The 27,061-nt window shown below is 42.4% G+C and overlaps 1 protein-coding gene across 6 annotated transcripts in view; it reads left to right on the top strand.

The window, feature by feature from the left end:
- rnls (renalase, FAD-dependent amine oxidase) overlaps positions 1 to 26,393 on the top strand; it is a 62,189-nt gene extending 35,796 nt beyond the window's left edge. For 3 of the 6 annotated variants that reach the window (XM_060939756.1, XM_060939755.1, XM_060939757.1), the window contains 3 exons: positions 9,367 to 9,534; positions 15,922 to 16,097; positions 25,872 to 26,393. In XM_060939756.1, the coding sequence (XP_060795739.1) occupies positions 9,367 to 9,534; positions 15,922 to 16,097; positions 25,872 to 26,024 (497 nt within the window). In that variant the 3' untranslated portion in view covers positions 26,025 to 26,393. Of the gene's footprint in view, positions 1 to 9,366; positions 9,535 to 15,921; positions 16,098 to 25,144 lie in introns of all 6 variants that reach the window. The other 3 variants (XR_009656473.1, XM_060939758.1, XM_060939759.1) reach the window with 3 other exon arrangements.
- Positions 26,394 to 27,061: the final 668 nt, after the last annotated feature.

Below are 27,061 nucleotides of genomic sequence, written 5' to 3'. Positions count from 1 at the left end.
AGTCTCTGGAAAGCACAACCAGCTAGTATGACAGGGTCACAGACCATTTTCTGGAAAAGGAGCGGAGGGCAGAATTTGTGTATAAATAGTGTTCATGTTCATGAATCTGAAGTGTGTATATTGTTCAGTAATGTTAAGAGAATGGTGGGCTCTGTGTTATAGGTTATACCTGGGTATAATATTCAAGGTTCTGTGTGTTGCATAGCCTACCTGGTTATGAATTTCCAGACTGTGTTGCAGAAGATGTTCAAGGATGTGTTGCACAGCTGGGTGTTGTGTTAAAGACTCTGTGTTGCATATCAGGGTATGATGTTCAAGGCTCTTCATTGAATAGCCAGTGATTTTTGGATGTTTGATATTTTTGATTAAGGATATGAGGCACTAGCCTGGCAAGCCAGACTATAACATGAAATGTACAAGCAAAAATACTTTCTGCCACTAGGTAGGGTTGTCTAGTTCACTATGCTAATGGAGCACACCTTTCTATGCTTTGAAATCCGGCCTACAGGTTTTACGATGAATGCGTAAAATGGGCTTCACCTGTTTTAAAAACCAGCAGCCGCCACTGCTACTGACGGTACAGTTACACATTGGACAATTCTTTGTCCGTTTTGTTATGACATTCAAAAGTCAAGTTCGTGTCCAAACCGGAGTCCTAATTGTTGATGAAGATGCTAATGGGTTAATTACTTTTGAGAACCAAATCTCAGGACCCAGCTGCGAGTTTAAACCTCTTTCATGTGAAGTTTTGTGAATAGTGTAGGGAGAAAAGCTCAGCATTTGCTATATGTATGTGTGTCGTTATTTAATAAATGAGAGTAGTGTTTTATCAGTGCTTTGGATTTGCAGCTGCTTGCCAAAAGTTAGCTTGGAGGCATCTGCAAAGCGGTCTTCATCCGTTTAATTGGATACATGAAATAAAGTGTTTTCTCTTCCAGGTGGTTTGGCTTTTGAACTCCTCAGCCTGGCTTGTTGCTGAACGGATCTCTTCAGCCAGTGACTTGACCTGACTCTGAATGTGCACTTGGAAAAGCAGTTCAGGTTTCGGCCCTAAACGTATATGTATATCATCACTGTCAAATATTATTTGATCAAACGGATGTTGAAAAAGGGTCCGTACGGAATCCTCACTAATGACAGCCCGCTCACATCCGCACATTATCCCCTCGCTTTGCCCTGACTAAAGCTGGATACAATCTCAAAACACTAACAGTTCACCCTGCCCCTAAAAATGCTTTACTTATCATTGGGCACAGTTCACCGAGTGCATTAAATGTTAGAAAAACAACTTCCGACACCTATATATATATTTCCTAGTTTTTGGGAGGCTTTCCAGAAACTCTCAGGCAACTATTAAAACAACCTTTAAGGGGCTAAGAGAGATCATAAATTGTGAAACGGTGCAGTTCTCTCAAGCACTGTGAATAGATTTCCAGTATACTGCACTGCCGTGTGGACCGACTCCCTGAGGATAGTGACAAAGGCCAGTCTTGGCCTGGGAACAATGAAAAATACATGGGAGTTGGTGAGCTCTCTTAAAACAATATTTCCTTGAACAATACCGACCCTACATAAATCAAGCGCCCACGTTCAAAAATAAACTTTTGCCTTTGTGTTTTGGGTCATGCTTTTAAGTGTTCACTACTTCATGTATACTGTGCACCTTCAGTGCGAATGAAAATTTGAAGCACCTTTATTTTTTTTTCTGAAAGCAGTGGATGAAAATTGTGGATCCATCGCGTAGATCTCCATATGCTCAAGGCTTGATTTCTGACTATGGCCTGTTTTTCAATCTACTTCAGTGACCATAAGTTGGAGAAAGGCATGCTCATCAAGCCTAGCTTACAGTAGACGGCTCTTACTCACTCTGTGGATCGCGCCCCCATCCACAGTGTTCTCTCAGAGGATAAGTAAGCAACTAGGGAAATTTGGTTTCCTAGTAGTTAGCCAGAAGATGAACTTTGTGAGAAAACGCCCTTGTGCTATTATTCCCTGCGCTCTCTCTCTCTCTCTCTCTCTCTCTCTCTCTCTCTCTCTCTCTCTCTTTGCACCCCATTGATTGCAAGTGAGCCATAGAGCATGTTTCACAATAACATTTTTATAGTTGTGCCCCTGCTAGATGGGAGGAGACCGCACAGTTCATAATGTGTTACCAACCTGGCATGCAAACATGAAACTCTACTCTCTGTTCTGTACCTGTAGAGGCAAAAGCTAGATTACCAGTCTATTCATTGTATTAGAAATAAGCAAAGAATTATAATTATTATCATAAATTATATTGATATGCTGTTTTTCTTACAATTTTTTCAGAAAATACAGACAAGCCGACATCAGCGGGGGGAAGAATTAAAAAAATGGCCTGTCAGCAAAATTCTGTTTAATTTTGGGTAGTTCTGTCTGTACACATCTCTCTCTCTCTCTCTCTCTCGCACTGTGTGTGTTTATACCTCACCTCTCTGACCTCTGATTAATGCTCAAACTCACGCGCACACACATGCGTGCATGCGCGCGCGCTCACACACACACACACACACACACACACACACACACACACACACACGTGCTTGTGGAGGAAGCTCTGTGAGGAAACCTCATATCTCATGTTATAACATGAGACCAGCAGACCGTGTGTTTGGGAGCTGTTCAAGTGCAACTTCTGTATTCTGTTTAACTTCTAGATTTCGTTTTTGAATCGCGGCTCATGCAGTTGAGGTTCCTTCTGATAGATTTGTTACCATCTGTTACATCTTCCTCTAACTTGTCAGAGCAGTGCGACACTACAAACTAGTGCACTTCACAGCTTTTGTCATTGACTGTACTTGGAAAAGTGCAGCTTTCCTGCAATGCAGTATTCCGGCTGTGGGGGTATAAAAGGCTCAGGGACACACAGAGAGAGAGAGAGAGAGAGAGAGAGCAGCTGCTTCCCCCATGCTGGAGTGCAAGGCTGAGCGTATGCTATGGCCTGCATTGTTCGGCCACGCTCTGTCAACATACTGAGCCTAAGCGAGTCTTGCACTCATTCCCCACATCAAAGATCCAGGGGCAACGAGAGCCAGCCACCGAACTGCAGACTGGAAAACTTTAACCTTGTCATCTCACACACACACACACACACATCCTCTAATGTAGTCACTCTCCTACTCGGACATGTGAAGGACTAATGTTCTTGCCGCAGGGGCCAGCGGTGGTTTACTTTTGCAGGTTGGGGAAATGAGGCACTGCCAGTCAGGCGATGGCGAACACATAAGCAGCACGTGTTAGCTCGTGTGTGTGTGTGTGTGCGCGCGTGTGAGTGAGAGAGGAAGTGTAAACTCTCAGCCAGTGATGGGGAAAATGTCCAGGACGGTTTTAGAAGTGTAGAGGAGTGGTAAAGGTGTTTGTACTAGGCAAATTTATAAGGTATAGACAGACACAGAGCAGGTTCCTACGCTCCTGAGAGTTCTGTGGTGACAAGTGTGCAAAGAGGAAGGTGTGTGAGGGAGTTTCTGCACCTCAGGATGTGAATACTCTTGAGATTTATGCTGCGCTCATTTTCTCTCTTTCAGAGCTTGTGAGAGGCCCCAATGAATTTGAGTTTTCTTTACACTTTCTTATTGTGTAAATTTGGAAGAGTGTACTGTGTTCATCGTGGCTTTTTTGAGACTGCAGTGACACGCAATTACAGTGTTTCTCAACGAACCTTTAGTGTCCTAACCACTAGCTTCGTGATTATGTGGACACACCACTGAAATATTTTCTTACCCTGTTTAGGAAATGAGTGACCTACCTGACAATACTAATTGCATTTTCCTCTGGGCTCCCATCACACAGCCATATCTGAGCCAAATCTTAGACTTGAGTCTGCACCGTTCTGAGCCCTGAGAATTATATAGAAAAAAAGCAAACAGGAAGAGAATAGTGTTCATCTCAGCGCAAACTGTGCTCCCCACCTGTTGGACAGCTGTGTAAGGAAAAGGGTAGCAGAGCTAAATATTCCTCCAGATGATGGCAATTGAACATCCATCTGGAAAAATGCAAACCATTCCATCAGGTCCACCTACAACAAACTGCTGGAGCACCATTTCTTCCACCACCCTGAGAGAGTGCAGAACGAAGAACTCTGGAGGTCAGGTTGAGATCTCGATTGTACTGCATTGGAGAGAATCAAACGTTTCGTGAGCTTTTTAACACTCCTCTTGAACTAACCCCTTTCCTGAAATCCTAATCTTAACCAGTATAAGAGAAGCACAAATACACATCAGAGATCCGAGTTAAAAATCAACCAGCAGCTTTACTTCAACAGTGACATGACACCAGACACAGCTGGTTATGTAATAAACATCTGGAAATAAGTATTAATGAAGGCAGGAGAGAAGCTTGACGGTATTCTTGGGGCCCGGCCTGTTGAACCAGGCCCGTTTTTGGAGACTACAATGCACTCGGCTCTGGATAAGGGCATCTGGATAGGCTGAAAATGTAAACGTAAAATATAGAAGCCTTGATTTGACTGCAAAGAATTGACAGGTTTGCTTTGTGTTTTCATTTGAGCGAGTATTGTATTAAACTCTGTGAATGCGGCATGTGGTTGAAGTGCACTCCAGAAGAAGCACAGTATGACTGTTATTAGACAGCATGGGGTGGCATGATGGTGTAGTGGTTAGCATTGTCACCTCACAACAAGAAAGTTCTGGGTTTGAGCCCAGTGTCTGACAGGGGCCTTTCTGTATGGAGTTTGCATGTTCTCCCCGAGTCTGCGTGGATTTCCTCTGGATGCTCTGGTTTCCCCCACAGTTCAAAGACATGCGGTTAGGTTAACATGGGGGCAGCATTGGGCTGAAGTGCCCTTGAGCAAGGCACCTAACTCCCAACTGCTCCCGGGGCGCTGTATCATACAGTGGTGCTTGAAAGTTTGTGAACCCTTTAGAATTTTCTATATTTCTGCATAAATATGACCTAAAACATCATCATTAGATTTTCACACAAGTACTAAAAGTAGATAAAGAGAACCCAGTTAAACAAATGAGACAAAAATATTATACTTGGTCATTTTATATATTGAGGAAAATGATCCAGTATTACATATATGTGAGTGGCAAAAGTATGTGAACCTCTAGGATTAGCAGTTAATTTGAAGGTGAAATTAGAGTCAGGTGTTTTCAATCAATGGGATGACAATCAGGTGTGAGTGGGCACCCTGTTTTATTTAAAGAACAGGGATCTATCAAAGTCTGATCTTCACAATACATTTGTGGAAATGGAATCTTGGCATGAACAAAGGAGATTTCTGAGGACCTCAGAAAAAGCGTTGTTGATGCTCATCGGGCTGGAAAAGATTACAAAACCATCTTTAAAGAGTTTGGACTCCACCAATCCACAGTCAGACAGATTGTGTACAAATGGAGGAAATTCAAGACCATTGTTACCCTCCCCAGGAGTGGTCGACCAACAAAGATCACTCCAAGAGCAAGGAGTGTAATAGTCAGAGAGGTCACAAAGGACCCCAGGGTAACTTCTAAGCAACTGAAGGCCTCTCTCACATTGGCTAATGTTCATGAGTCCACCATCAGGAGAGCACTGAACAACAATGGTGTGCATGGCAGGGTTGCAAGGAGAAAGTCACTGCTCTTCAATAAGAACATTGCTGCTCATCTGCAGTTTGCTAAAGATCACGTGGACAAGCCAGAAGGCTATTGGGAAAATGTTTTGTGGACAGATGAGACCAAAATAGAACTTTTTGGTTTAAATGAGAAGCGTCATGTTTGAAGAAGGGCGGCACGGTGGTGTAGTGGTTAGCGCTGTCGCCTCACAGCAAGAAGGTCCTGGGTTCGAGCCCCGTGGTCGGCGAGGGCCTTTCTATGCGGAGTTTGCATGTTCTCCCCATGTCCGCGTGGGTTTCCTCCGGGTGCTCCGGTTTCCCCCACAGTCCAAAGACATGCAGGTTAGGTTAACTGGTGACTCTAAATTGACCGTAGGTGTGAATGTGAGTGTGAATGGTTGTCTGTGTCTATGTGCCAGCCCTGTGATGACCTGGCGACTTGTCCAGGGTGTACCCCGCCTTTCGCCCATAGTCAGCTGGGATAGGCTCCAGCTTGCCTGCGACCCTGTAGAAGGATAAAGCGGCTAGAGATAATGAGATGAGATGTTTGAAGAAAGGAAAACACTGCATTCCAGCATAAGAACCTTATCCCATCTGTATCATGGTTTGGGCCTGTTTTGCTGCATCTGGGCCAGGACGGCTTGCCATCATTGATGGAACAATGAATTCTGAATTATAGCAGCGAATTCTAAAGGAAAATGTCAGGACATCTGTCCATGAACTGAATCTTAAGAGAAGGTGGGTCATGTAGCAAGACAGTGACCCTAAGCACACAAGTCGTTCTACCAAAGAATGGTTAAAGAAGAATAAAGTGAATGTTTTGGAATGGCCAAGTCAAAGTCCTGACCTTAATCCAATCGAAATGTTGTGGAAGGACCTGAAGCGAGCAGTTCATGTGAGGAAACCCACCAACATCCCAGAGTTGAAGCTGTTCTGTACGGAGGAATGGGCTAAAATTCCTCCAAGCCGGTGTGCAGGACTGATCAACAGTTACCGCAAACGTTTAGTTGCAGTTATTGCTGCACAAGGGGGTCACACCAGATACTGAAAGCAAAGGTTCACATACTTTTGCCACTCACAGATATGTAATATTGGATAATTTTCCTCAATAAATAAATGACCAAGTGTAATATTTTTGTCTCATTTGTTTAACTGGGTTCTCTTTATCTACTTTTAGGACTTGTGTGAAAATCTGATGATGTTTCAGGTCATATTTATGCAGAAATATAGAAAATTCTAAAGGGTTCACAAACTTTCAAGTACCACTGGAGCTGCCCACTCTAGGTATGTGTGTGTGTTCACTGCTTCAGATGGGTTAAATGCAGAGGACGAATTTCACCGTGCATGTTACAATTAAACTGTGCATGTGACACAAATTTTCTGACTGACACATAATGAATAAGTGGATGGTCCTTTTCAGACAGTATAAACTCCTGGCATGGCAATTAACCCTATCTTGTGGGCTACCTAAATTAAAAGAGACATTTAGAAACGTTTATTTAACCTTAAATAAACATTACAAATCTAAATCACATCAATCACCTCTTCCTCCTTAAAAGTGCATCAGTTCTGTTATGTGCTCTGTCATGCAGTTTTGTAAGCGATGTGGCTGGTCGGTTCTTCCAACAATCTTGAACTTAAATTTACACTTGCCCTTATCCAGAGTGACTTACAGAAGCGCTTTGTATTCTCCATCAAAAACATTTCCTCACACTAGTACAAATAGGTCAGGGTCTAAGAATAGTATGAAGGTAAAACCCTGTTAGACAGCAACAAAAACACACAAGTCAAGGTTTTTTTTTTTTTTTTAATCGGTGCTAATTTAAGCACTTGGTGAAGAGGTAGGTCTTCAGTCCTCGTTTGATGAGAGGCAGTGACTCAGCTGTTCGGACAGCCAGAGGAAGTTCATTCCACCATCTGAGTGCCAGGACCGAAAAGAGTCATGATGAATGTCTCCCTTGTATCTTGAGGGATTGTGAGTCAAATCTAGCCATGCTAGACAGGATAGAGGTTTAATAAGTGCCTTTAGGTAGGTAGGTAAGTAGGGGCTGGTCCATTTTTTGGCTTTTAAGGCAAGCACCAGTGTTTTGAATCTGATGCAAGTGTCTACATGAATGAGTGGTGTGGGATGACTTGGGGAGATTGGAAACAAGTAATGCGACTGTTTTGTGGATCACCTGGATGGCACGCAAGGGAAAACCTGCCAGGAGTGAGTTGCAGTAGTCCAGTCTTGAGCTGACAAGGGATTGAAAAAGCACTGGAGGTGCCTTCATAGTGAAAAATGTCCAGATCTGGTTGAGGTCGAAAAGGAGAAACCGTCATGAACAAGTCAGGTTAGCAATATGAAAAGAACCTGCCACAGTTCAACAGGCTTTGGCTGTTTCAATGAAGGCAGACATATCGCATCTAAAAATAATTGTTTATGGAGCCATTTATTTAGAGGAAGATGCATTGGCTATGATGAATGGATTCATTTAAAACAGTCAGGCAGTGTGTAGCCTTGACACTTAACCACTTATCATCGCAAGAAGTACATAGATACAGTAAATTCATTTCATTGGGTCCTGTGTTTTGGGGTCTTTTGTGCAAAATGGCAAAATGTTCCGTAACCAGATTCCTTTACCACAAGAGAAGAAAAAAGCCTTCTTATGAATTCTGCCCTCAGGGTTTGCATTGTTTCCAAATTCCCCACGCTCAGATGCAGCACCAGAGTTCTCTGTACCAAGGGGCACATTTACATGCTGTTAATTCACAGCAGATGTGATGCAATGACACACAAAAAAAAAATCCTAGAAGGTCCAGGGACTGTCATGTGACCTGCCAATTTTGGCGGTCATCATCTTCTTCTGTGGTCTGACTGTTCGCGGCATAATTAAATGAACATTGAGGAAAGTGTTCTCAGTGTCATCTGGAGTCCTGTAGTGGTGGAGATATGAAAGAAGCTCACATGGCATTTTGTTTTTGTTGTCCAAAACCACTCAGCCACAGCATTTAAAAAAAAAAAAAAGTTTCATATGCTCATTGATTTATTGTAGAAGCAGCACTGGGATTTTTTTTTTCTTTTGAACATTCACACATGTTTGTAAACCTCATGATATGTTTGGACTGTATTTCACTATTTTTAGCAAGCTTGTGAAACATCTGCAAGTCGACATGGGAGGAGGATGCGCTTTGGTTAATAATTTTTTCCTGAGACTCTGTTCACTTTCTGTACATTTTTACATTGCCAGTGGTAGGAGTGGAGCTTTTGAGTTCGAGTATCATCTCCTCCAGAAGTGAACTCTAACCTTTGGTATACTCAGAAATCGTGGGTAGATGACTTAAGCCGGGCCAAGCATGAATTGCTCGGACCAATAAACAACAGATGTTCCTGACCGGAAACAAAGACGAGCTTTCTCAAAAATTTAAAAAAAAAAAAAAAAAGAACAAACATCCAGATTCCCGTGTAGAACAATGAATTAAATCGCCTTTGTACTCCAGTTCATCAGTCAGAGCCTCAAGTGGCCAAGTGCACCTGCAGTCTATAGTTATATAGTCCTTAAAATTTAATTAGTCCCTCTGTGGTACTGTAATATTGATTTGTGTGTAAAGATTTTTGCGACACATTTTCAGACTCAACTTCGAGAGAACTCACATGGTTCCTCTTATTTGGTTAGTGAAGGCCTGGAGGCTCCTCGCGCACACAGCTGTCTGACAGGATAAGTGGAGAAGTGATGTGATGGAAAAGGTTGGCAGATGTCTTGATCTTGTGCTGTCTTTCTGTCTGTCTCTTTGTCTGTGTGAGTATATAGTGCTGAGTGAGAGGCAGAAACTAGAGGATGTCAGCTATTCCTCTCGCTACGCCTTGGGGCTTTTCTACAAAGCCAGCGTGCAGATCAGCGTCCCCTGGGTGGCCAAGTATGTCTCCAATAATCCCTGCATTCGCTACATCGCTACAGATGATAAAAAGCGCAATTTAGGTCAGTGCCTCGGTTTTTCTTTCTCCTCTCTGTCTGTGTCACACTCTACCGTGTTTCAACTCCCTTTCGGTTTCTGAACATTTTAGATAATTTCTCACAATCCTTCCTTGTCTCCCCCTCTCTGTCCCTGCTCTCTTGGGTTTATCCCTCTTTTTTTTTTTTCCCTGCAGTCCTCATCCTCTCGATGTTCGTCATACTTTCCCACTCCATAAATGGGAGATGTTTAATGCATGTGTCACATGACCATCTTTTGTCAAATTGAGGGTTCGTGCTTCTTCCTGTCAACCCAGCTTCTGTCAGGCATTTGTATGTACAAAGAACTATAAGAGCAGAACATTCCAGAAATAAAATGGAGACAGTGTGAAGATGGCGTGAAGTGGAGAAGTTGCTCTGTTTGTGATTGGCTTAGCTGCTGGCTGGCTGTGTGACCCGCTTCCTGCATGCACAGCACACTAGCCCACTTCATTAAGCTTCACTAAGCTCAAACTCGTCACTGTTTTGGGATCTAAATATATAACTCGTGCTGCTGCTAATCATTCAGTCATAAATTCATAATGTCTATGAAATTAATAGAGAAGGTGCATGTGAATGTTACACAAGAGAAATGGTGTGTAATTGGTGTATGTGCGCATTGGACTGCCAGGAAGAGTTAGCCTCATCACTAGGGCTGCTACACCTGCCACCTCTTATTCACGCCACAGTTCTGAAGGCAACATCATAATTAGTGGGCCTGTTGAATTTTGCATCAGGCCGCAGTGTTCTTTCAGGCTGGACGGCTCCCTGCGATCCTCCTCTGCCTCTCTACTGCTATGCTTTAATCTCCATTTTCACTGCTTTAATGTATTTAGCTTGTAGCTCCAGTAAGTATATCTGGGTAGGAGTTCATAGAATAGACTCTTTGTTTTGAAAAGTCTCAAATTGCTGCCACAGAAAGACTAAAGTGTAGCACATGAAATACAAACCTTTTAAGATTTAGCTGCTCTAAATCTAGCAGTGGTGTATTACTTAGAAAATATCCAATTCATGATTGTTCCAAGTCCATTTTTTTTTGTTCCAAGTATGATATCTGATATCCAAGTTTTGAGTATTAATAATACCCGATACTGATCCAATCCAACTTCTTCATAGTGTCATAGTAGCTGAAGTGCTGTTTATGCGAAATATTACAGATGTCAAGGCAACATGCGTTAAGACAGTTCGTGTAGTATTTTAATGCTCATTCATGTTTTATCAGTCAAAATCACACACACTGAGAACCTAAAATACATCAGTGGATTGGAGAGCAAAACACATCAAATCAGATCCAGTCCCAGTGTACCTGCTAGAAACACTCAATATCCAACTGGTGAATCTGTCATTACAGTCGCCATGAAATGGCTTCTTAGCTCTCGTATGATTCCATATCTTGATATATTTCTTTCTGAAGCAGGAAGTCAGCGTGACGTCGTGTTGAAATGCTTGACCGACACCCCTACCCTACCCAACCTTAACAAACCCGACAAACCATGTTTGCTGATAATGCACTGCTACTATCGAGCAAGATCCACCTCCAGATGTGAGGCATGTGTAACTTGGAGATTGTCCAATTAAACAATCACAAGGAGTTGCAAAAATCAGCACAAAAATTTATTTGATTGATTGATTGATTGATTGATTGATTGATTGATTGATTGATTGATTGATTGATTGTTTTCCTGGAAACACGGTCAAATGTCTATAAAACTAGGAGGCAAGTACAATAAGGTCTGAACCATACATTTTTATGTCTTCTTAGATGGCTGATAGATTGGTATTTGCGTGAAATTTGCTAATGCAGCACTACATTTACATTTCCCCATTTAAAACGGTCTCCGTAAATCCTTAAGGAAAACGGATTCAGAGATTGTTATATACGCTATGTGGTGTATTTGTAATCTCACAAAATGGCTACAGATCCTGCATGTTTGGCTGGCTAACTTACTGAAAAGTAGACTGCCTGTTAGATTTTTCAAGTGTAGATCATGAAAAGAACTTTCCCCGACACCCAGTTATTTTTGTTTACTGGACCAAAAGCTACTGAATTTGAATCACAGACTTCCAATTTTATAATTTTTTAAAAATAGAACAATTAATGAATTTAATGCCACGTGGCCCTAAATTCTCCACTAATTTTTTCCTGCTTTACCATGACCCAATTCAAGATATTACATCATGCATCACGTGGTGGGCTTTCCCCGTTCACACAAGGCATTGTGGGATACAAATTTGAAACAGGAGAGAAAAACGAAGGACGTGAGTGTGCGAATGAAATGTGAAAGACCGACTACAGTAACGGAAAGCGAGAAGAAAAGACGTTATGTTATATACGAAGGAAAGGAAACGCAGGACCAAACTAATAAATATTGATGCTCAGCGATCACCTCGGTGTGATCAGCTGTTCGTGTAGCGACAGAATGATGGAACTGTCAGTGCACGGTCAAAGGTAGACCTGTAGATGGCAGTAATGCAACACTGTGGATGCCAGCTGCCGTAAAACGCAAAAGAAGACGACGACGAAGGTAAACCTGCGCACACGGACTTCCTCTGTCTGCTTGACTGCGCGAAGCGAGCGATTTCATGCACATTATTTGCTCGGGAATCCCCTCAACTTAAATAATTTCCCAGCCACAGAATGGCCTGACGTTTTGTGAGATATTACAGAAATAAACATCTATCACAATGACCAAATTTCACCGATTTTATGAAATCGAAAGGCCGTCTCACTTTAAAGTTGCTGATGAACATGTGATGAAATTATGATTTAAGATGTTCTCTTTGGGTCGTTTTGACCACAGTTAAATGAACCACTCAGAACATGACAATGCAAATCGAGTCTCTCATACTGAAATCCCAGTTGTGGAAAACTGTGTCAAATGTGAGCTAGTTATCAAGTCAGCGAGGTAGTTTGGAGAGCAGGATGACATGGAGCCACTTCAGTTTGTTCCTGGTATTCTTTATTAGGGGAAAAGCTTTAGAAATATTCCTGTTCCATTTTTTTTCTTGGGCAGCAAAAACATATGAAACAATTTATTATTCTACAGGGCAAGATATTTTCTGCCATGCAATGCCTGCCTTCTCCTCACCCTGTGAACTTTGTGACCTGTGCTGCCCACTCCAACAAATAAGTGACTCAACCAGCAGGCATGGTGCCAGCCTTCTGCCCACGCACCATGACCCTCTCTCTCTCTCTCTCTCTCTCTCTCTCTCTCTCTCTCTCTCTCTCTCTCACACACACACACACTCCCTAATGTCCCCCTCTGCCCCTCTGTCTTTCATTCTCTCTCTCCCTCTTTTCTACTCCACTTTACTTGGCTTGATGCCACGTGCATGGGTTGTTTGACACTAAGTTCCTAAGTGAGTGACTCCCCTTCCATGTTGCAACTGCACTGTATTGACATTAATTCTCTTATTCAGAAAGGTAGAGGTAATTGCCGTCATACTGATAAGTGTGCACACTAAACCTGGTGATAAGCCTATTGAAATGGTCAGTGATTCAATTCTTTTACAGTCTTGGCTCAAACGCCTTTGTGCTAAATCCTGTTCACTGGGAGTTACCATTTTGCTGAAATAGCAAGTTTCGCCAACGTGTCAAAACTTCAATACAGAAATGACATTATAGATTTGGCTCAAATACTAGTATGATAAAGTTGGCCAGCAGATTAGAATAACTGTCTATACAACAGATAAAAAGTCACTTCCTCTTTCGCCTCCATGCCTCTGACTACATGGAAGTTCTGCAACTTGTATAGAAGCTTCCTGCCCAATCATCTGAACCAAGAGTTGCTTTCCTGTGCCAATATCCCTGATTTCACCTTTTTTTTTTGTCACTGTCCACAAACATTTACAGAGCACGTCTCATTTTGAGAGTAGATCTCAGTGAACTGGTGGTCTGAAATGGAAAGCTCTTTGTCATGGGTCACTATAAAGTCAATGAAACGAACATCTGTGATTGCCAATGGCTTCAGTGTGTTTAGACTCACTCAGCCACTTTGTTTGTATTTAGTGGTGTCCCTCGTTCCCTAGGTAGTCATCAAGGGTGGGTTATAGCATCACCCATCCCGCTTCAGAGCGCCGACAAGGCCACAGTATCTCCAGCTGCTCAAACATCCGGTGTGTTTATTGAGCACAATAAAGCTTTATTCCCCCAAATCAGGTTATATGTGCATTTTAAAACCATATCATTAGAGAGATGACTACATGCCGCAATGGACTAATAAATTAGGACTGGCCAAAAGGCACGGGTCATAGCTGTCCTGAGGGACTGCGTCTGTAAGACATTAGCTCATGTGGTTTTTCAAATGCCCACAGATTATATCACTGTGTACCATGGCTATCATGAACATCTATTAAACACCACACTTGCGCTAACCTGCTGCGTTCACGAGATTATTTATCGAATGAATGTTGGCTGTGTCGTTTGTCAAAAACGGTTCTGCTTGTTATATACAGTGGTGCTTGAAAGTTTGTGAACCCTTTAGAATTTTCTACATTTCTGCAAAAATATGACCTAAAACAACATCAGATTTTCACACAAGTCCTAAAAGTAGATAAAGAGAACTCAGTTAAACAAATGAGACAAAAATATTATACTTGGTCATTTATTTATTTAGGACAATGATCCAATATTACATATCTGTGAGTGGCAAAAGTATGTGAACCTCTAGGATTAGCAGTTAATTTGAAAGTGAAATTAGAGTCAGGTGTTTTCAATCAATGGGATGACTATCAGGTGTGAGTGGGCACCCTGTTTTATTTAAAGAACAGGGTTCTATCAAAGTCTGATCTTCACAACACATGTTTGTGTATCATGGCACGAACAAAGGAGATTTCTGAGGACCTCAGAAAAAGCGTTGTTGATGCTCATCAGGCTGGAAAAGGTTACAAAACCATCTCTAAAGAGTTTGGACTCCACCAATCCACAGTCAGACAGATTGTGTACAAATGGAGGAAATTCAAGACCATTGTTACCCTCCCCAGGAGTGGTCGACCAACAAAGATCACTCCAAGAGCAAGGCGTGAAATAGTCAGAGAGGTCACAAAGGACCCCAGGGTAACTTCTAAGCAACTGAAGGCCTCTCTCACATTGGCTAATGTTCATGAGTCCACCATCAGGAGAACACTGAACAACAATGGTGTGCATGGCAGGGTTGCAAGGAGAAAGTCACTGCTCTTCAATAAGAACATTGCTGCTCATCTGCAGTTTGCTAAAGATCACGTGGACAAGCCAGAAGGCTATTGGAAAAATGTTTTGTGGACAGATGAGACCAAAATAGAACTTTTTGGTTTAAATGAGAAACTTTATGTTTGGAGCAAGGAAAACACTGCATTCCACCATAAGAACCTTATCCCATCTGTGAAACATGGTGGTGGTAGTATCATGGTTTGGGCCTGTTTTGCTGCATCTGGGCCAGGACGGCTTGCCATCATTGATGGAACAATGAATTCTGAATTATAGCAGCGAATTCTAAAGGAAAATGTCAGGACATCTGTCCATGAACTGAATCTCAAGAGAAGGTGGGTCATGCAGCAAGACAACGACCCTAAGCACACAAGTCGTTCTACCAAAGAATGGTTAAAGAAGAATAAAGTTAATGTTTTAGAATGGCCAAGTCAAAGTCCTGACCTTAATCCAATCGAAATGTTGTGGAAGGACCTGAAGCAAGCAGTTCATGTGAGGAAACCCACCAACATCCCAGAGTTGAAGCTGTTCTGTACAGAGGAATGGGCTGAAATTCCTCCAAGCCGGTGTGCAGGACTGATCAACAGTTACCGCAAACGTTTAGTTGCAGTTATTGCTGCACAAGGGGGTCACAGCAGATACTGAAAACAAAGGTTCACATACTTTTGCCACTCACAGATATGTAATATTGGATCATTTTCCTCAATAAATAAATGACCAAGTATAATATTTTTGTCTCATTTGTTTCACTGGGTTCTCTTTATCTACTTTTAGGATTTGTGTGAAAATCTGATGATGTTTTAGGTCATATTTATACAGAAAATTCTAAAGGGTTCACAAACTTTCAAGCACCACTGTACACTAGGTCATCCTTTAACTTGGTTCCACTATTTTTCTATTAAAAATTTGGGTAAGGTAAGTGCTAAGAAAGTTTTTTGTTACTTAGGAAAATGATTGCGGCCTTTTCAGCCCACCTTGCTCAGCTATCATCTTATTCACCTCAAGCTCAGTCTGGTGTCTGTAGCTTCACTACACTAAGTTTAACATATGAGCTTTTCTTGTTTTCCCCATTCACTTGTGGGTTTGCTTGAAAAACTTACTGATTCGTCCCTGTTCTTCATTTGTACTCATAGACACATGATTAGAACTCATAAACGTATGCTGTGTTTGATAGTTCTATGTGTGTTTAGTGTCGGAAGAGTTTGGTCCCACTGTGGTGGTGCACACCAGTGTGCCTTTTGGCATAGAGCACATGGAGGAGGCAACAGAGGAGGTCCAGGCCATAATCCTGCAAGAGCTGCAGAAGGTGATGCCAGGCCTCCCTGAACCTGAAACCATCAAGTGCCAGAAATGGAGATACTCCCAGGTGAGAAAACAGTCTGCCAGTGATCCTTCATCTGTTGATATCCATCCATTATCTATACAGCTTATCCAGTGAGGGTCACGGCAGAGCTGCAGCCAATCCCATTGGGCTATGGATGAGAGGTGTGGTACACCCTGGACAGGTAGGTAGTCCATTGTAGGGCTAACACAAAGAGACAGACAGCCTTTCACACTCACATTCACACCTATGGGAGTTTAGAGTAGCCAGTTGGCCTAATCCACGTGTCTTTGGACTGTGGGAGGAAACTGAAGCACGTGGAGGAAACCCACACAGGCATGGGGAGAACATACAAACTCCACACAGAAAAGCTCCAGTTGACCAGCAGGTTCGAACCCAGAACCTTCTTTTTGTGAAGCGACAGTAACAACTATGGCATCACCATGCCGCCCCATCTGTTTATATTTGAGCATTGTTTCATTTGGTCCTTTAACAGTATGGTAATTTATCAGAGACACAGTTAGTGGGGTTTTTATTTATTTATTTCTCATCTCATTATCTCTAGCCGCTTTATCCTGTTCTACAGGATCGCAGGCAAGCTGGAGCCTATCCCAGCTGACTACGGGCGAAAGGCGGGGTACACCCTGGACAAGTCGCCAGGTCATCACAGGGCTGACACATAGACACAGACAACCATTCACACTCACATTCACACCTACGGTCAATTTAGAGTCACCAGTTAACCTAACCTGCATGTCTTTGGACTGTGGGGGAAACCGGAGCACCCAGAGGAAACCCACGCGGACACGGGGAGAACATACAAACTCCGCACAGAAAGGCCCTCGCCGGCCACGGGGCTCGAACCCGGACCTTCTTGCTGTGAGGCGACAGCGCTAACCACTACATCACCGTGCCACCCTTATTTATTTATTTATTTTATTTGTTTTATTTGTTTTACACTTGCCCCAAATGCTGGCTGGATTTTGGACTCATTTGATTGAGGGAGTCAGATACGTTTCAACTTTTGTACAATGTGAAAGGTTACTTCGCCTGTACTAATAGATACAGTACTTTTATTCGTATTTAATCTTATAAATAATGTTTATTTAATTCACTCTAACACTTTTCAGCTGTAGTAGGATGTAACAAGGCGAGTATAACCAATCACGTTATTAGATGCCTCGTCCTGAGAACAGATGACTTTCACACATGGTACCTGCACTTGAACTGAACCCCAAAGAGCCATTTTTAAGTGGACCAGAGCTCAGTTCTCTGTATCATAGCAAGGTTCAAATACTACTTTCGCACTTGACCAAACATCAAGTGCGAATGAATTTATATCTAGAAAAAAAGTGCAAAAAAGATCTAAGAATATTGTATTTAAATAAATTTCAATTATTCCACTGTAACGACTACAACTGAGAGAAGAAAAATTATCAGCAAGGTGTGGTCATCTTTTGTTTAAAATCTCATTTCTGGTTATGTGACTGTGTGCAGGGTGTATTGTTGTCCATCCTGTAACTTCTTTTTTGTGTGTGTTTTGTTCAGTGTCCCATTTCACTTTTCATGTGTTCTTTTAAAAAAAAAAAGGGAAGTTTTTTTTTTTCTTGTAGAACTCCTCTAGGAGTTTTGTGGTCACGTTCAACAAGAAGGAAGAAAGATGGGGGCCGTACCTTGTAGTTTCCTCTGCAAACACGCTTAAGTGCTGCTAATGAAAAGCTCCTCTACTATACAGCGAATGGCATTCATATTTAATAGAGTGAAGCGTAATGGAGGGGTATAGGCCAGAGTGGTGAGGAGCTGACAGAAGGAAATGCTCAAACAAGCTCTTTTATCTGAGGGATGGAGTAAAAAAATGCATAATATTATATTTTAATGATGCACGGAAATGTTTTCTCTGACACATACAGTGAAGTTGTGTTCTTACTGACACACACACACACGCACACACATACAAATGCATGCTCACCCCCACACAGCTGGCTCACATGCACATACACTTACAGTAGTTCACTGTGCACGGTTTCTCACACACTTCTGCATGCTCTCTCTGTTTCTCTCTCTCTCTCTCTCTCTCTCTCTCTCTCCACCCCCATGCCGGGCTCCTCTGCGACACACATAGCACTGGGCCTCTGCTTAAGGTCAGAGGACATGGAACATCTGTGTGGGAGCCCACATCTCACTACAGGCCAAAGAATGGGCCAAGGCCTGTCTGGGCTGCACACACTCTCTTCTCTCTTGGACACATGCACACACATACTCTGTATGAATGTGTCAAAGGGGTTGTCTACTGCCTAGAGGTTTTAATGGCTAGAAAAAAAAATCTCTTAATTGCTTTTCAGAAAATGGTAATTCAATCCCTTCTGCAGTCCTTCCTGCAGGGAACAGAATGTCAGAATTTCTTTCAGCTGTTGCCTGCTGTCAGAGAGATGTGTAGAGAGAAGTGAATGGAGAAAAATTACATAACCACAATCCAAAAGTGTGACTTGTTTAGGAAATGTCACAAGCACAGTGACTTGCTGCATGCTGTCACATGTATACACAGTCTCTATGTGCCAGAGTGTGATTCATGTGTACACACTGTTTATGGTCAGAAGAATCCTTATGTTTAGAGGATTATGAAAGCTGCATGTTTCATTTTTTTTAATAGATTCTAGCAAGGGCGGCACGGTGGTGTAGTGGTTAGCGCTGTCGCCTCACAGCAAGAAGGTCCGGGTTCGAGCCCCGTGGCCGGCGAGGGCCTTTCTGTGCGGAGTTTGCATGTTCTCCCCGTGTCCGCGTGGGTTTCCTCCGGGTGCTCCGGTTTCCCCCACAGTCCAAAGACATGCAGGTTAGGTTAACTGGTGACTCTAAATTGACCGTAGGTGTGAATGGTTGTCTGTGTCTATGTGTCAGCCCTGTGATGACCTGGCGACTTGTCCAGGGTGTACCCCGCCTTTCGCCCGTAGTCAGCTGGGATAGGCTCCAGCTTGCCTGCGACCCTGTAGGACAGGATAAAGCGGCTAGAGATAATGAGATGAGATTCTAGCAATTTTTTTTCCCACCAGCATTTCAGATAAAGTTCAAGTTTGTATTTATATACAATACCAGTTAAAAGTTTGGACACACCTATTCATTCATCATATTTTTTTCCTGTATTTTGACTATTTTCTTCATTGTAGAACAATACTGAAGACATCAAAACTATGAAATATCATTTGGAAAATAAAGCGTTAAACAAAATATGTTTCATGTTTTAGATTCTTCAAAGTATCCAGTGTTTACCTTGATGATGCTTTGCAGACTACTAGCATCATCTTAACCAGCTTCATGACGTAGTCAGCTGGAATGCTTTTCAATTAACAGATGTGCCTCGTCAAAAGTTGATTAGCAATTTCTTGCCTTCTTAATGTGTTTGAGATCTCATCTCATTATCTCTAGCCACTTTATCCTTCTACAGGGTCGCAGGCAAGCTGGAGCCTATCCCAGCTGACTACGGGCGAAAGGCGGGGTACACCCTGGACAAGTCGCCAGGTCATCACAGGGCTGACACATAGACACAGACAACCATTCACACTCACATTCACACCTACGGTCAATTTAGAGTCACCAGTTAACCTAACCTGCATGTCTTTGGACTGTGGGGGAAACCGGAGCACCTGGAGGAAACCCACGCGGACACGGGGAGAACATGCAAACTCCACACAGAAAGGCCCTCGCCGGCCACGGGGCTCGAACCCAGACCTTCTTGCTGTGATGCGACAGCGCTAACCACTACACCACCGTGCCGCCATGTTTGAGATCAAATAGGAAATAATAATACATTAAATATCCCTATTCCATAACTGTAGTAGTAAGAAGAAGAAGAAGCCTTTATTTGTCACATGCACACTCAAGCACAGTGAAATTCATCCTTTGCATTTAACCCATCTGAAGCAGTGAACACACACGCACACAACCAGAGCAGTGGGCAGCTATACTACAGCGCCCGGGGAGCAGTTAGGGGTCAGGTACCTTGCTCAAGGGCACTTCAGCCCAAGGCCACCCCACGTTAACCTAACTGCATGTCTTTGGACTGTAGGAGAAACCGGAGCATCCGGAGGAAACCCATGCAGACACGGGGAGAACATGCAAACTCAACACAGAAAGGCCCCCGCCGGCCACTTGTTTTTAGTCCTGCTGGGAGAAATGCCACCCTCCTCACCAGTATGACACTGGTAGGGGAGCCGGTTTAGATGCCAACCACCCGTCCATGCAGGACATAATCCATATTAGGAGAAACCGGAGCACCCGGAGGAAACCCATGCAGACACGGGGAAAACATGCAAACTCCACACAGAAAAGCCCCCATCGGCCACGGGGCTCAAACCCAGAACCTTCTTGCTGTGAGGCGACAGTGCTAACCGCTACACCATCGTCCATATTACATTCCATCCAGCTAGATTCAAAGCTTTCCCTATCATCATCTTGTTCTTTTTCTTGCATCCTAGCATACTTTTCACTGGCCCCCTGGAGCGGGAGGTAATCAGCGCGAACCTTGTTGACCCAGGCGATGTTCGAACCAGTATGATACAAGTTCCTTTCAATCATAGCATGAAACTGCTTGCAAGTATTTGGAAGCACTGCTAGCTTTTGCAATACTAACAGCACTATCTTAACAGAACAATGATGTAGCCCAGTGGCAAGGACAGGCCTAGACAACTGGCATCAATGTTTGCTGCAGCGGTTGACTGGAAAATAGGTTTGTTTATTCTCACTCTTTGGTGATGCCACGGGTTACCTAAATGGGTTTGCATGATGGCCGTTGGCTCACAGGGAGCTCCTCCGCCTTTTGACAGGTCTTGTTTTTAGTCCTGCTGGGAGACATGCCACCCTCCTCACCAGTATGACACTGGTGGGGGAGCCGGTTCAGACGCCGACCACCCGTCCGTGCAGGACATAATCCATATTGCGTCAAGAAACCGATTAACTAAGTAAAGAGAAACGACATCCATCATTACTTTAAGACGTGAAATGTCTTTCAATTAATAAAAGCAAAGAAAAACCTTGGAACTGTAAGGTGTGCCCAAACATTTGCATGGTACTATATACTGCATCCATGATTTATTTTCTTTCTGAATAGTTTGTACTATGAAATCTATCTTGGTAGTTGTAAAGTTGTCCTACAGCCAGCTATTTCTGAATATCTGTCTCTCTTCTGCTGAATTCTGGCGACGAGTGTAGTGAAATACATTTGAGGAGGTGGAGGAGGTCAGTCCTGCTAATATCAACTTACTCCTTGAGTAAACCAAACAATTTGTTCTTGGCCAAGTTTCAGCCGGAACATTCATCATTTGATTTACATACAGATTATCGTTTAAAGCTACAAGTGGGAAGGGGGCAGACAAAAAAACCTCTTTTTTGGAGGCAGTGATAATAGCATGTCGTCTGTAGATGCCTATTAAAAGCCCCAGGAAATGGATACTATTTCCTTGGCTTTAGTGCACTGCACCTCGATGTTTATCAGGAGTTCTGGGGCCAACAGAAGCCTCAGCAATGGGCCGTACATTCAGGAGGAATGTGCTTACACCCAGCTCTCATTAACAAACTGCATTTTTATTTTTTACTTTACTAGATCACTTAACTATTTAAACATTGTGTAAAAGGAGCAGTTGAAGCACTTTTCACGAGAGCCAGTATTGACTGAAGCAGAATTTGCTTTTTTTTGTTTGTTTGTTTGTTTCTTTTCTTATATTAAGATTTAGATTTTTTTTTTTTGAACAACTGCTTTTTTCCCAAAGCACCCATAACATAACCGCAACTATTGAAGTGCATGCTTCAAATATACAACAAGGTGCAACAGAGAGGGAGGCAGGTCATTCACTGTAAAGAGTCATCCGCAAGTGGGTGTACTGTTTTACAGGGAGAAATTGGGAGCATTTCCTAGCTTTCTATGGGAGTTTCTGCAATGTTATATCACATCTGGCACACAGCACTGTGCCCACAGGAAAGCTTAGCCTTCTCTATAGACCATGCATTCATTCCCATTGCTCAGACAGATTTCACTCAGGAGATACCAATATTTCAAATAATTTCTATAGAGTTTACCTTCCATTCTTCGAATTTATTCTAACACTTAATTGAACCCACCTTACCAGAAAATCTGCATGTTTTAGTTAGTGTGAATAATAGATTGGCATGATGGTACAGTAGGTAGTGTTGCCGCCTCACAGCTCGAAGGTCCCTGGCTCAGTCTGTGTGAAGTTGCTGTGCATTGTTTCCCTGAGTTCATCTGGGTTTCTTCCATGTTCTCCAGTTTCCTCCCACTACCCAGAAATATACCAGTAGGCAGATTGGTTACAGTAAATTGCGTATGTATGTGTGTGTGTTTTCCCGGGATCGGCTCCAGATCAACTTCAACTCGGACAAGGATGAATGAATTGGTTGCTGAATATAAATGAATAATAGATTCAGGTACTTTAGGTTGCATTAAAGGCTTCAAGAGGATAGCTTTACAGTTCTATAGGCTACTATAAGGTCTTAACCTGGGAGGTCAGAGAGTTTTCCTCTGTCTTTTTAATCTGTCTTGCCCATTTATTAACACAACTTGTAGGTTAGAAGACTAGTAGACATGTCTCTGTGTTGCTAAAGCTTTGTATTTGATCATATGACCTTCATACGAGTCTACATCCCCAATTCCAAAAGAGTAAAATGTAAATAAAAACAGAATGCAATTATTTGCAAATCCTTTTCGACCTATATTTAATTGAATGTAATACAACGACTAGATATTTAATGTTCAAACTAATAAACTTTTATTGTTTTTTTATAAATATACACTTGTTCTGACTTGGATGCCTGCAAAACGTTCCAAAAACGTTGGGACAGAAGCAACAAAAGACTGGGAAAGTTGTGGAATGCAACAGTATGGGGTAGTAGTTGTTGCATTTTTTTTTTTTTTGGTCTCAGAATTAACCACACATTCTCTATAGAGATCTTGCAGTCACGTCACCCGAAAGTACACAGCCGCCATCTTGTCGGTAAAAAACACCGCTGAATACTGCTGCACTCGTGTACAAAATGGATAAATTTCAACCGATGGACTACACGGCTCATTTTTCTAATGAACAGATAACTAGATATATGTCTAAAATAAACGACCTACAGATTAGTGACCCTTATCGATTACCGGACGTAGTTTTCACGACCGTGTCAGTGGATATTGAACTGCCAGAGGTGGAATACCCAGACGTGTATAATTACCTCATTAACTTTCCCTCGCTGTTCAGTGGTGAAGCACTGCGTGCTTATAAATCTCTGGACAGTTATCTTTACAGAAATTCAGGATTTGTCAGCCGCCTTCAGATGTGGCATCTTGTAAACAAGAAAATAACAATCCTCATTGGACGGGTAAGTCACTTAAGTATTACTAGTACTGATACTAGATATATCAGTAGTGTCTAGTATAGCACTGACCAGCCGATTATAGAATAGAATAAGGTAATTCCAGCTGTAATTCCAAATTGTCCATCTTGTTTACCATGGATCTGGCGTTGGAGAGATAGAGGCTTGGCAGTGGAGATTTGAGTGGCTGTTTTCTGAGCTTAGTCAACAGGCTGGCTCTGCAGCCTCGCTTTTGCTTCCTCTCCCGACGCCGCCTCCTTCGCCTGCCAGACCCGATAACAATCCACGGAGACCCTGCTGGTCTCGCTATCTCATCCGGAATGTTGTGCATGTGATGGAAATCGCTACAAACCGTCATTTTCTGCTGGAAACCAATGTCCAGTAAGTCCATATGGTTGTAGTGGATATTGAAGTCCGGTACAGATGAACAACACGCAAAAATACACACAAAAAAACATAAAAAACGTGCACAAGTAGGGAGAGCTTGTAGCCGCAGCCGTTGTAGTAGAATTGTATATAGTAGGGTTTTCCAGAAGAAAAGGTAGAAGCAGAAGTAGAAGGCGGAAATATGGCGTTTGACTGACAAGATGGCGTCTGTTACAATCTGGATCGGCTGTGACGTCACATGCAAGATCTCTATTGGGTACAGAGGGGACAGACACCCTCTCCGACCACAGCCACGCCTTTGTAATGTGTGCAGAATGTGGTCTTGCGTTGTCTTGTTGAAATATCCCTGGAAAAGATGTCGTCTTAAAGGCAGCATATGTTGCTCCAAAATTTCAGTGTACTTTTCTGCATTAATGCTGCCATCACAGAAATGGAAGTTACCTTTGCCAAGGGCACTGACACAACCCCATACCATGACAGACCCTGGCTTTTGGACTTGTTGCTGGTAACAGTCTGGATGGTTCTTTTTCTCTCTGGTCACACACGGAGCACACGGTCTCCATTTCTTCCAAAAAAATACCTGGACTACTGATTCGTCTGACCACCATACATGTTTCCACTGTGTGATGGTCCATCCCAGATGCCTCCAAGCCCAGAGAAGTCAATGAATCTTCTGGACATGGTTAACATAAAGCTTCCTTTTTACACAAAGTTTTAACTGGCATCTGTGGATGTAACTCCATATTTTAGTGCTTGACAAAGATTTGCCAGAGTAATCCCGAGCCCATGTGCTTATATCAGCTATAGATGAATGACGGTTCTTGGTGCAGTGCCGTCTGAGGGATCATACATCATGGGTGTTCAACTTAGGCTTGTGCCTTTGCCTTTTATGTACTGCAATGCCTCCAGATTCCTTGAATCGTTTAGTGATATTATGTACCATAGAGGGTGAAATATCCAAATCCCTTCCTGTCTTTCTTTGAGGAACGTTGTTTTTAAACATTTCAATAATTTTCTCACGCATTTGTTAACAAACTGGAGCTCCATCTTTGCTCCTCAAGTACTAGGCCTTTCCTGGATACTGATTTTGTACCAGATCATGATTACAGTCGCCTATTGACATCACCTGTTTCAAATGACATCATTTAATTGTTTTACCTCATTATTCACCCTGAATTGCCCTCGTCTCAACTTTTTTTGGAATGTGTTGCAGGCCTGAAACACAGGAATGGATGTATAATAACAAATAAAATTAAGTTAACCAGAGCAAACATGAAATATCTTGGGTACAAAGTAAATTTAGAAATCACTGCTTTCTATTTTAATTTCCATTTTCCATACAGGCCCAACTTTTTTCTGATTTGGGGTTGTATATGACTCTTTGTTGGATCAGCTGAACACATCACCACTGAATTGAAACATCTCCTCAGTGTAGGCATGAGTCAAACCCATTGGCCAGGTGTTGGCAAAGCTATGTGCCGTCTGCTTCAGTCTGCCAGGCCAGGTTTGTAATCAGGCTGTTACTATGTGTGCTCTCCTAAGCCAATGTAAAACATAGTGAGTGGCCCCTGTAATGCTGAGCCAGACCCACATTACACCCAGACATACTGAAACTACCTGTATGATTAAAAAACAGTCTTGCTTCTATGGTGTAATCATATGAATAGACTTATACAAGTAATTACGCATCTGCATCTTGTCCTTGTTCATTGATTTTACTGTATGCTTTACAAATGAACTGTTGTATCACTTATCACAGGTCTGGAATATCCTCTTACTTTTTTTTCAGTTTCTTTATCATTTATGCCCCTATTGTCATATTTTTCGAGTTTATGTGAATATACACCATGAATGTATCTACTGTATCATGGTAAAAAGCACACAAACACTCTGTCAAATATGAGTCAGCTCTGTAACACGAGCTTTCAAGGCTGTATGTAGGCACAGTGTATTTGGGACAGTAGTGTACAATCCCACTCAGTAGGAGCACAATATGGACGTTACATCAGCTATTGGAAGCCGAATTGTTAGTGCAGCACTAATGCAGCGTACGCTCAATTGTGGCTTTAGGTGACAAGATCAGTGGCTGACTGCCCGGGGCAGATGACACTGCTCACCAAGCCTCTGCTGGTGTGTGGGGGCGACGGCTTCACACACTCCAATTTCGACGGCTGCATCGAGTCAGCCCTGAAGCTCTTCGAGGTTGTGAAGTCCTCTCTCTAAAGCAGCCATTGGGAGGGAATGCTGTATTTTGGGGGGCCGTGGAACTGGAACAGGTTTACCAGTGATGATTCAGACACCGCACCTCCTACGCATGTACTGTATGAAGAACAGTGATACTATTGGGCAAGAAAACCAATTACATTGCTGTTAGAGATTCGGAGAATTAGAAGAAGACTGAATAAACTGTGAAGTATGGGTAGCAGAAATATTCCTTATATTAAGTTTTATGCCATGGTAATGTTGAGCACAAACGGGCTTTCACACATTTCCTAACATGTAAATTATAAATGTTGAATGATTTCATATTCCTTTTGCCATTTGTGGGTTGAGATGTAAGAAAACACCAATAAAAAAATCCTTAACACCTGATCCGAGTGTTTTCTGCATTGTTTTTTTTTATTGTTAAAAAAGCTTAAGAGATCATCTGTGCAAAGCAGACTCATGGTGAGTGTGAATGTGTGTTTTGGAGGGGACACTGTGCCAGGTTGCTGAGCAGCTATTGACCAACGTGCACTGTTTAGAGGTGCTGCAGCTGAGCCTTAATCTGGGACAAAATATTTGGCAGGCCGGATGGTGAAAGAGCCTCTCTTAATCCAGCCATAATTATGGCTCAGTGGGCCTCAGATCCAGTGCACAGCTGGGTCTGCCTAGTCCATGCTCTGTCTGTCTCTCACTCACTCTCTTTCCCATCCCCCCTCATTCCATTCTAATACATCAGACACAGTATTACTAGTGTATCTCAAAAAATGAGAATATCGTGAAAAAGTTAAATTTTTTTCGTAATTTAATTCAAAAAGATAAACATTCATATATTCTATATTCATTACACATAAAGTGAAATATTCCGAGCCTTTTTTATTTTTATTTTGATGATTTAATGTTTATAGGTCATGAAAAATAAGAAATCCAGTATCTCGAACTATTAGAATATTTCATTTTGAGTTTGAGTAAAACAATATAAATACCGTGTATCTCTCGGTCTAGTTCAGTGCATGCAACCACAATCATGAGGAAGACTGCTGACTTGACAGTTGTCC

The sequence above is a fragment of the Neoarius graeffei genome, chromosome 14 (assembly GCF_027579695.1).
Source record: "Neoarius graeffei isolate fNeoGra1 chromosome 14, fNeoGra1.pri, whole genome shotgun sequence".
NCBI classification, from domain to species: Eukaryota; Metazoa; Chordata; class Actinopteri; order Siluriformes; family Ariidae; genus Neoarius; species Neoarius graeffei.
The sequence above is the reverse complement of the archived record's forward strand: the minus strand, read 5'-3'. Positions and strand labels throughout refer to the sequence as shown.